Here is an 11,153-nt window from a genome sequence, read left to right as displayed (position 1 = left end):
GGGCTCGCACACTGACACGGTGCCCCGGGGTCGGGAGGGTCTTCCTTTGAGAACCGCGGTTTTCCCGGAGATAAGCCGGTGCGCAGATCCCGGACGCCCGCAGACGCGGCTCTGCCCCCGCCTCCCCAGGCAGTGCCCCCCGCCGCCGCCTGTCCTCAGAGACGGAGGGTGATGGGAGGGGTGGGCGACACCCTCCCACCATCTTCCCGGCCCCGAGGGCGAGTGGCGCCCCCACCCTGCGGCGCGGGTCCCGGAGCAGCAGCCGTGGGCGGGGCAGCGCGGGGGGTGGGGGTTCGGCGCCGTGGCCACCAGCGGGCTCAGAAGACGCCCCTTTAGGGCCCCTGTGCCCGCCCCCAGCGCGGTCTCTCTCGTCCCCGCCACGGTCACGGGATTTCGTGTTCACGGTTCCCTCGCTTTCCTTTCCGGGGTCCCCACTTGGTGTGGCCGTCCGGGCGTGTTGGTTTTGGGTGTGTTCTGCCTGACGAGATTGGGATCCTTCTGTACCTGCTCCTCGTGCTCTGACGATGCGTCCCTGCTGCCCCCTGACCCCCTGTCCCCACGTCCCCACGTCCCCTTCCCCTGGCCCCCTGCCACCTGTCCCCACGTCCCCTTCCCCCGGCCCCCTGCCACCTGTCCCCACGTCCCCTTCCCCCGGCCCCCTGACCCCCTGTCCCCACGTCCCCTTCCCCCGGCCCCCTGCCACCTGTGGGGACGTCCCAGAACCTGCTTGATGCCTTCTGGGCAGACACACTTCCCAGTGGTACCGTTGTCTTCCCTGTCGCAAACTGCCCGGTGTTTCTGTCCCCACCCTGCTCCCCAGCACCGAGGTCAGGGTTTGTCTTTCTGCCCAGTGCTGGGGGCCGCGCGGCCCTCCCCTGTGGCTGTGACCCCGAGCGCCCCGTGAGGGTGTGGTGGCCGCGGAGGCTGCTTCTGCTCGGCGCACCGGCCCCTCCGCTTCCCGCTGGGGTCGCCGCATCGTCCTCTCGTTGGTTTGGAGGAATTCCCGTATTCCGGACGGCAGCCCCTCATCACTTTTATGAACGGCGCGTGTCCTCTCCGGATTTGTGGCTTGGTGTCCCGTGGTGGACGGGAGTTTTTATCTCCGAGTGGCCACCTTGGTCAGTCTTCCATTATGGTGTGGACATTTCGTGTCTCTAAGAAGCCTCTCCTTTTGCCAAGGTTACGAAAGTATTTTTTTTTTCCTTTAAGTGTTTACTTTTTCTTTATTTTGACAGAGACAGAGCGCAAGCTGGGGAGGGGCAGAGAGAGAGAGAGAGAGAGAGAGAGAGAGAGAGAGGGAGAGAGAGAGAGAGGGAGAGAGAGGGAGGCGGGGGTGCGGGAGCAGAGGACCCGAGGCAGGCTCTGCAGAGTCCGCGCGCAGCCCGATGCCGGGCTCAGACTCACGGACCCGTGAGCGCACGACCCGAGCCGAACTCAGGGGTCGGTCACTCACCGCCTGAGCCCCCAGGCGCCCCCAAGTTCATTCTCAGTGTTCTTCCGCAGGGCTGTGTCTTCGTCCATTACATTTAGGTCTCATCTTCCTGACGCTGGTTTTGTGCAGACTGTGAGGTCGGGGTCGTATTCTTTCCTCTCCATGGACACCTACCTGTTCCTTACTGTTTAATGCCGTGAGCGCAGCCGCGTCCCCGTAGTGAGCGGGCATGTTCCCGAGCTCTCTGTTCTGCTCCCTGGGTCCTGCCTCTGTGCCGGGAAACTCCTCGTGAGTGTAGGTTTCCAGCGATGCCCGGTGTTTGGGAAAGCGAATGCCCCCTTTCTGTTCTTCAGTCGTGTCTTGGCTGTTCTTGGCCCTTTGATCTTCGGGGAGACTGTTGAACCAACTTGAAAATCAGTGGATTCATTGTGGGGGGGGGGGACTCAGCCTCTTTACAACGTGGAGTCTACCAAACGGTGCTCTTTTTTAAGGGCCTTTCGGTAGTATTTCATAATTCCAGACAAGTTTGCATCATTTGTTAGACATAGTCCTAGATTCCGTATACTTTTGATGTTGTTATAAAGGTTTACTGTAAACCTGTATTTTTAAGTTTTTACCAAGGAGTATGGAAAGACAGTTGATTTTTGTACATTTATTTTATGTTGACCAGTTTTGCTATTCCCTTCTCGTTTCTTGTAATTTATCTGTACACACTTTTTTGTTTTCTTTTTAAAGATCTTTAAAAAAATTTTTTTTTAACATTTATTCATTTTTGAGAGAGAGAAAGGGAGACAGAGCACGAGCACGGGAGGGGCGGAGAGAGAGGGAGACACAGACTCTGAAGCAGCTCCAGGCTCCGAGCTGTCAGCACAGGGCCTGATGTGGGGCTCGAACCCCCGAACCACGAGATCGTGACCTGAGCCGAAGCTGGACGCTCAGCTGACTGAGCCCCCTGGGCGCCCCTTTTGTTTTCTTCATAGACTGTTTGGTGGGTACCAAACAACAAATCACTCAAGAAAAGTCGCGTCGACTCACGGCATCGTGGACCGTGGGGCCGTCGGTGCCCCCAGATGCCTCGGGTCCGCGTTTTAGTAAGCGTGTTCGTTGGTCAGTTTTGTTTGGGACTCGGGATCCTGTCCAGGTTCACACACTGACTCCACAAATACAGGTCCTTCTCTGCCTCTTTTTCCAAGTGAAATTGTTTTACTATTTTTTTTTGTAGTGAGTTACTATAGTTACACATTGGTCTTTTAAAAAATTATTATTACTAACAGACTTAGGGTTTGGAGCAGTTTTACGGAGGCCATGAGAAGACTCCCCCCTCTTCCCCGCCACTGTTTTGTTGTTAAGGTCTGGCTGCGGTTCGTCGTCCAGTGTCATGAACTAGCTTCCAACCTCGCACTGGTCCCGAGTCACTAGCTAGCGTCCACCGTTGACGTGAGGGCCACTCTGTGTAGTCCATGCTCTGGGTTTTGCCGGACACTAACGCCGTGTGCCCACCGTTCCGGTGCCCTGCGGGTGGTCCGGCTGCCGTAGAAACGCTGTGCTCCTGTGTTCTCTCCTCCCGCCTCCCCTCCCGCCCCCGCCCCCCGCCACCCTTCCTGGTCTCCCTAGGTTCGCCTTTTCCAGAGCGCTGCTCCGCTGGGATCACACAGGGTGTCATCTCCTAAGATTGGCTTTTTCAAGTGTGCGTTTGAGGTTCCTTCATGTGCTTCTGTGGCTCGAGAGCCCCTTCCTCTTTACCACCGACAGCGTTGCGTTGTCTGGACGGATCGCTGTGGAAGGACGTCTTGCTTGCTTCTGATTTTCTTGGCCATTGTGACTAGTGCTGTTGTAACTGTGTGTGCAGGATTTTGTGTAGACGTAAGGTTGACAGGAATTTGAGTCAATACCCCGGGGTCCCCTTGCTGGGTCTGACGGTCTGTTGGCTTTCTGCCATGCGGCCAGGCGGTCCTCCCGAGGGGCTCCGTCGGCTCCCTTTCCCAGCGTCCCTGGTGCTCCCCGCCCCACCGCCCGGGCGCGTGGCCCGTGGTTGGCTGGCAGCCCTTCTCATCGGGCACTCGGCAGTATCTCGCTGTCATTTCAACTTGCAGCCGCTCAGTGACCTGGTGTGGAACCTCCACGTGCCTGTGGGCCGGCGGCAGCCGCCTTCGGGGGCGTGTCCATCTCCTTTGCCCACTTGACGACAGGGCTGTTTTTTTATTCACTTTTTAGAAGTCTTGGTGTGGTTTGGATACAGGTCCGTTTTCAGGTGTGTATTTTGTAAGCACTTCCTCCCAGTCTGTGACTGACTCCTGTTTTCATTCACTCACCAGTGTGCGTGGTGTTTTCCATGAGCCCAGACCCGTTGTCTCGACCATGTCCCACGCTCTAGTTTAATCTGTTTCCTTCATAATCTGTGTCAGACTGGATTGAAAGCAAGACCAAACGTTGTCGGGCAAATAGCTGTAAGGGCGCTGAGGGGCCAGTGCTCATCAGGAGACAGATTTTGAGACCCGAGTGTTGCTGGAGGCGAAGAGGGACGTTTCACAGTGACACGCGGGTAGGTCGTCAGAAAGAAGAGTGTGCGTGCATCTGAGAAGAGACGTCAACATGCATGGAGCAGGACTGCCGGAACCAGAGAGAAGCAACCGATCCATAATCCAGTTGGAGTTTGGGTGACCATCTGTCAGTGATGGATAAGTTAAAGCTAAGATTGATAATTAATAGTTTTCTCTACGAAAACTCCAGACATAGTATATTCTTTCTAGCGGGGAAAAATCAATTACTGGTAAAACAGACTGGAACAAGGGCGCCTGGGGGGCTCAGTCGACTGAGGGTCCTTCGGCTCAGGCACGATCTCACGGTTCATGGGTTCGAGCCCTGTGTCGGGCTCTGTGCTGACAGCTTGGAGCCTGGAGCTGCTTCGGATTCTGTCTCCTCTCTCTGCTCCTCCCCTGCTCACACACTCTCTCTCTCAAAAATAAATACACATTTAAAAAAAGAAAAGAAAACCCTGGAACACTACCGTCAGTTGCTGTGAATCAGTGAATATGGCGCCCGTGCCCACCGGCCGCAGCGCGCATGTCGGGTGTGGGGCGCCCCCGGGATGGGCACATGCTGCGCCATACACGCGGCCCCGTGTGTGTGACGGTCTGGAAGGTTGACATCATGCAGAGTCTGTTCTCTGACTGCACAATTTGGCATCGTAGCGTATCTGGAAAATCCTTAAACATTTGGAAATTGAGTAACACGTGTCCAAAAAGGTACAACCAAGGAAAGTAAAGACAGTCCGCGTGAAACAGGAATGAGAGCGAGAGTGCCGGGGCTCGCAGGATGCCGCTGCCACGGTGCATGTGGAGGCCCACGCCCTCAGACCTTTACCAGAGGGCCGAGAAGTTAAAAAAAATCTCAGCGTCTCCCTTGAGAAAGTAGAAAATGACGAACACACTATACTCACAGTGAGTAGAAGAAATAACAGCACAAATCAGTAAACTAGAAGACAAGCAGTGGAGAGAGCGAACATAGCGCTCACCTCGTGTGTGTGTGTGTGTGTGTGTGTGTGTGAGTGAGTGAGTGAGTGAGTGAGTGAGACCCAGCACGTCTCCAGTTAGATAGATCAAGAGAACTGACAGGACACAACCCACACTTAGAAATGGAAGAGCAGACGTCACCACATACACTACGGTATCAAAGACAGGAGGACACGTTGACATTTTATACCACTCAACTCAACTCAACTCAGATGGGACATGCCTTAAAAAATGGAACTTATCAAAAGTGAGCCAGGGGTATCTGGGTGGCTCAGTCGGTTAAGGTTGGCCTTGATGTCAGCTCAGGCGGTGATGTCACAGTTGTGGGACGGAGCCCTGCATCAGCTCTGCGCCCACATCTCCCGCTCCCTGCCTCTGCCCCTCCCCCACAGGTGCACATGAGTGCCCTCTTTCTCTCTCAAAAACAAAACAAAACAAGACACCAGGGGTGTCTAGGGGGCTCAGTCGGTTAAGCTGCTGACTTCAGCTCAGGTCGTGATCTCCCGGTTTGTGAGTTTGAGTCCCGCGTTGGGCTCGGTGCTGACAGCTCAGAGCCTGGAGCCTGCTTTGGGTTCTGTGTCTCCCTTTCTTGCTGCCCTTCCCCACTCATGCTCTGTCTCTCAAAAATAAGTATTAAAAAAATTAAAAAAAAAAAACAATGAAATAGAAAACCTGAATAGTCCCGTATCGATCAAAGAAATTGAATTTGTAGTTGAACTTCCATGTACTGGTTGACTCCTACATGAATGGATATTTTTCTTTAAATATCATCTGACCAGCAAAGTGTTTCCTGATTCCCTAAGCGTAAGGTGGCACCGGAACTGAGGAGCGAGCGTCCTGTGTCTGGCCGCACCCACGTCGCCTGACCAGGGATGCTGAGGCGGCCCCGGCCTCGGAACTCAGGAGAGATGCTGGCCGTCTGACCCCGCCCGGGACTGTGGACGCCCGTGGGGGCGGGCGCAGCGGTCTGTGCTCAGCGGCCCCTCACCGCCCACCCTCCACGCTGACACGCCCTCCATGAATCTGGTTCTCACAGGACAGGGCAGCTGAGAATCCAGTTAAGGTTTTGATTCTCTTAACATCAGGGGAATCATGTACTTTTTAAAAAAAAAACCTTCAAATGCCTATAGAGAAACAGTCCAGAACCTTCCAGCGCTTCTCCTGAAGAAATAGAACTGTTACTGATGGTCTTCCTTCCTTCAACTGTTGCAGACAAACAAAGTGCTAGAAATCCTCAGAAAAGACAAGTCAGGTTTATGATAAAATCAACAGCTTTTTTTGCTGCCCTCAATATGGATAAAGTAACAAAACAAATGATAAATGGGGTCTGGCACAAATGTTGCTCTTTACAAATTACAAGTGTGTGTTTTTGATAATTATGCATCGGAAAACCTTCATGATCCATCTCTCAACAGGATCAGCGGCGAACTGCCCCCAAAGCAGGACAAGGACGTCACTGCTTGCTGGCAGCACTCCATGACGGCTGTCATTTAAACAACACTTCCTCAGAACCGTGGAACGGTCAGTTATTTTAAAAAAATTTTTTTAGTATTTATTTTTGAGAGAGAGAGAGACAGCGTGAGCAGGGGAGGGTCAAAGAGAGGGAGACACAGAACCTGAAGCAGCTCCAGGCTCCGAGCTGTCAGCCCAGAGCCCAACGCGGGGCTCGAACCCACGAACCGTGAGATCACGACCTGAGCCGAAGCTCAGTAAATAACTTCACTGCAGTTAAAGGCCGAGGGAGGACGTGGCAGCACAGCCAGCGAGCCGTCGTTCGCCTTAGTCTGAGCGACAGGACGCTTGCTCGTGGCCCACACCCGGGGTTGCTGACCCGCACACTGCCCCTGCCGCTCCTGGGGGCCTGTGTTCAGAGAGCAGCCTCTGGAGAGAAGGCGAAGCCTCCGCTGCCCGTCCTCCGAGGACAGCCGCCCACGTCACCCTGCACGGCGGGGACGCGGGATGACCCGTCCCCATGCAGCCGCGGCTCCGGGCTCCCAGGGAAGCAGGCGATCCTGAAGGCCCGCAGGAGGCAGCCATGTCAGTGCGGCCGGGCCTTCTGACCCACACGTGGCGACTTCGGCAGCAGGTGCGCGGAGCGGCTTCTCCAGAACAGGGACGGCTTCTCCGGAGGCGCGCTGTCCCGGACGCCAGGCGCTGTCGCTCTCTCCCGGCTTTTGTCCCGCGGCTGACTCGCCGGAGAAGACAGTCTGATGAGGCAGGGGGCCTTTAATGTAACCTGACAGATAAAACGGATTGTAATGAATAAATTACCCGAACCCTGTTTCTCTTCCTTTGTATGAAATGAAAACATGGCCTTGAATACGTTTTCTCAGGAGAAAGGAGAGACGCTTGGGCGAGGGGGTCTCTGTCCTTGTGGCTCTTCACGCCCCGCCCCCCCGGAAGCCTCGGGGTGCCCCGGGCGCCCCCTGTGCACGGGGGGGGGGGGGCCTTGCCCTCGGCCAGCCTGTCCAGGGGGCCCCACGGCAGGCCTGGGCGCGTCCGCTGGGGCAGCAGAGACGGCTGTGCGTCGGCCATCGCTTCTCCACGGCTTCTCGGCGACGGCGCAGCCCCCCAGTGGCCGTGCGGGCCGGGGTTCTGCCTGACGTGTGACCGGCTCCCCGGGGCCTTCCCGCGATGGACAGTGAGAGCGACGTGCTCCCAGGCGAGTCCGAAGGAGCTGGCAGGGGCCGTTTTCTCCAGTGTGTGCGAGCGGAGGGGGTGCGTTCCCAGCGGGGCCAGACTCACACACTTCTGCACACGCAGCGCCCGCGTCACGAGTGCCCTCTCCTCTGACAGCCGCGTGCATGGGCGCGTGGGCCGTGTCCAGGCCTTTCTCGGTGGCGGGGCGGCCCTGCGACGGCCTCCGATGCGGGCCCTCCCCAACTAACAGTCGTGAAGCGGACACGGTGTGGAGAGTGCGAGGTTTCTCGCCACGCTGACCCCTCAGATGAGCACGAGAAAAAAAAGTAATTGTTGATTTGGGAGAAATATGAAATTTAGATTTTGGCTCAGAGGGCAGGGTCTGAGAGCACGGTCTGTTGGCGTGTATTTTATGTCACGCTCTGCACCGCGTTGGGGCCTGGGAGGCCTTTTTCAACGGTCAGGCGGAGGACGCGGTGACGGCAGCAGGGCTGGGACGCTCCAGCGTCTTTGGCTGCCCCCTGCTGAGCCGAGGGCATTGTGGGCGGTAAGTCAGCCGCTCACATCGTGTTGCCAGCAGGGAAAAGTGCACTGGACTCCCAGGCGTGTGTGGGCGTCCCTGCCAATTAAAGGGTTCGCTGGCCCTTCTCCCCCCACCCCGGCAGCGGGCAGGGAGGGTGCTGGGAGTGGGCGCGGAGAGGGCCGCTCTCCAGCGTGCCCGGCGGGCCCTCGTGCACGCCCTGCTCTGCCTGACGTGGCGCTTGCCGAGGCCTTGCAGGAATGCTGACACCTGCTGTGTTGTGGTGAACCCGGCGAGGCCCTTTCCCTTCTTTTTAATAGTCTGAGTGCATTTTGTCGTCTTAGAAAATACAGGTAATTTCTGTTCTAAAAGATCCCACGAGAGCGAAGTATTAAAGGAAACGGGAGTCACACCTCCATCCGTAAACGCACACCTTCGCCACCTGCGCCCGGGAAGGCCGCCCCTGGTAGTTCAGCACTGCCCTTCGGTGCCACCGATGCGGCCGTCCATCGCGCGGACGCGGAGTTCTCGAGGGCAGAGCGGGTCTCGGGTGCTGGCCGTGTGCGCGTCACACACAGAGCCCGAGCCCCTTCTTCCCACGCACTGGGGCTGTCCTCTGTGTGATGTGCGGAGACACACACACATCTGTCTCCCGGGTCAGCACACCCCGTCGGCTCGCTCTCCCAGGGCCGCGGGGTCTGCTGTCAGTGGGCGCGTGCAGGTCCCCCTGCACCTGCTCACCCCGAGAGGAATAGGAGCAGGCCGGCCCCTCCTGGGCGGCACCAGCGAGTGTGCCCCGCATCCCTGTACGTCCGTTTCCACGTGTCGATGCAAGTCGTCCAGTGGGACGGACACCCAGACGTCAGAGGACGTGCGCTTGAAGCTTGCACGCCCTGCGGACGGCCTTCCGAAAAAGCATCCTCTGTACGCGCCCGCCGGCGGCGCACCGGTGCCCCGTGGGACACATGCTGGCCCGGGCCGCCTCCGCACGTCTCTCCGCCTGGCTGGGGAAGACGGTGCTCCCGCCGCATCGTGGCCCCGCGAGTCACCCAGGCTCACGCCCTCTCCCCGATGCTCCGCGTCTGCTGCTCCCGCGGGCTGCGCCTCCGCGCCCTTGCCCGCCTCTGTGTTTCCTGTGTCGTCTCCGTTGGCCGGAGCCGCAGCTCGGACACGCGCCCGCGCCCAGCACGGCGCCGTGTCCCTCTGCGCTGGAGGTGCCTGTCGGCGGCGTGTGGTTTGTCGGGTCACGTAATCGGTTATGCTCTTGAATTTGTCCTTAAGTTTTCTAAGTTTCGTGAGTTATTTAAGAGGCCTTTCTTGCACCAAAATAAATAAAAGTCTTTAATCCTGGTTTTATATTTAGGTTTTTTTTTTGTACATAGTCTCAGTAGTACTGAATGTCTAGTTAGAGTTTACACTGTGGCTTCCTGAGTCATTCATTTTTCATGGCGTGAAGATGCCGCCTTCATTATCGTTCCGTGGGTCTGTCTGTTCCTGGACTCTCTCCTCTGTTGATTTGTTTTTCCCGCCCTCCCTCATGCCAGCCTGTAATTACCGTAGATTTATAGTGTGTTTAATATCTGCCCGAGCGAGTCCTCGCTCATTATTCCTCCTTTAAAAATGATGGGTTTCTTTCTTGGTTTTTTCCTCGCTATTCTTGTGCATTTCTCTTCGGCGCTAACTTGAGAAGCAGCGTGTCAGACCCCGTCAGGGTCAGGGACGACCCGCTGGCGCTGTGCTCGGGCCCGGCCTCTGTGCACGCCTCCGGCCACAGTGTGTAGGGACAGCGGTCCCTGCGGCCTCCGCGTAGGGCAGTGGCGGTCGGCAAGCCGGCCGAGGGGCGGGGCATGCGTGTCCCCCTCGGGGGACGGGTGTCCGCTCTCACGCACACGCCTGTGTCGCCTGGACATGGCCTCGTCCTGCTGCGCTCGACAGACCCGGTGCTGCGCGTGTCAAGGACGCCCCTGCCGGCCACCTCCATGACGGACGTCCCTCGGCCTTGTTTGCTTTTCCTGTCGCGTTGACACAGTCCTCCTGGGGACACCGGAGGCCACGCTCGTGGCCCCACTGCCAGGAGACACGGCACCGCCGCTGTCCGCGTGCAGAGCTGGTCTCCGCCAGCGTCTCCGCTCACCCGTCCGAGCTGAGGACGGTGACAACGCGATGGTGTTCGTGCAGAATCGCCTTTGAGGAAGGCTTGCGGTCGTCCCTCGAGGCAGGTGAGGGATGTCCCTGTCTGCAGTGACCTGTCATCACCGGAGTGTTTTTGAGGACCATGCGGTACAGGCTGCCCAGAAAAATACTCACCTAGTGGATTCATGTTTATAAGCTTCCTTGTGACGTGGAAAAGTCGGGGGGCCAATTCCACTTGTATCCTGAGTGTGGTTGTTTAAATCATCTGGAGGTTCAAGTGCTTGTGGGGGTCCCTGAAGTAGAAGGAGCAGCAGGAAACGTGCGCATCGGCGGGCGAGGCCACTTCCCAGAGCTCACCCCCGATGCCTACCACACGCAGACGCTTCTGGGAGCGGGGGACACGCTGTCCGTAGTTTGTAAGAGGGGGTTTGCGGCTGGGAGCCGGGATGGGAGCGGAAGGTAAATGATGGGAGGCAGGACGCGTGCGGGGGAGCCCCAGTGGGGGAGGGGCCGCGGTCCCGGCAGGGGAGCTCCGGGCCCTGAGGGAGGAGGGCAGCGCGGGCGGGCGGCGGGCGGCTTGTTCGGCGATACTTTTGGCGGCAGCTCCGGACCGCTCGGCACCGCCAGGCCCCTGTGGCCTCCCTTCCTCGTGGCGCGGGTGCGGGGCGGCGGTCCGGGCCGGGAAGCCCAAGTCACACGTGCCCCGCGTTCTGTCTTCCAGAACTACACGCAGTACATCCCTCTGTCCATCTACGACCTGCAGACGTGGATGGGCAGCCCGTCGATCTTCGTCTACGACTGCTCCAACGCCGGCTTGATCGTCAAGTCCTTCAAGCAGTTTGCCCTGCAGCGGGAGCAGGAGCTGGAGGTGAGGGCCTGGCGCTGTGGCCACAGGGCCGGGTGGGGGCGGGGCCGC

The 11,153-nt window shown here is 58.0% G+C and overlaps 1 protein-coding gene across 1 annotated transcript in view; it reads left to right on the top strand.

The window, feature by feature from the left end:
* LOC115281699 overlaps nt 1–11,153 on the top strand; it is a 40,551-nt gene that overhangs the window by 19,014 nt on the left and 10,384 nt on the right. Inside the window, exon 4 of the mRNA XM_029927120.1 lies at nt 10,959–11,105. Within this exon, the coding sequence (XP_029782980.1) occupies nt 10,959–11,105 (147 nt within the window). The remainder of the gene's footprint in view (nt 1–10,958; nt 11,106–11,153) is intronic.

The sequence above is a fragment of the Suricata suricatta genome, chromosome 17 (genome assembly GCF_006229205.1).
Source record: "Suricata suricatta isolate VVHF042 chromosome 17, meerkat_22Aug2017_6uvM2_HiC, whole genome shotgun sequence".
Lineage (NCBI taxonomy): Eukaryota > Metazoa > Chordata > Mammalia > Carnivora > Herpestidae > Suricata > Suricata suricatta.
The sequence above is the reverse complement of the archived record's forward strand: the minus strand, read 5'-3'. Positions and strand labels throughout refer to the sequence as shown.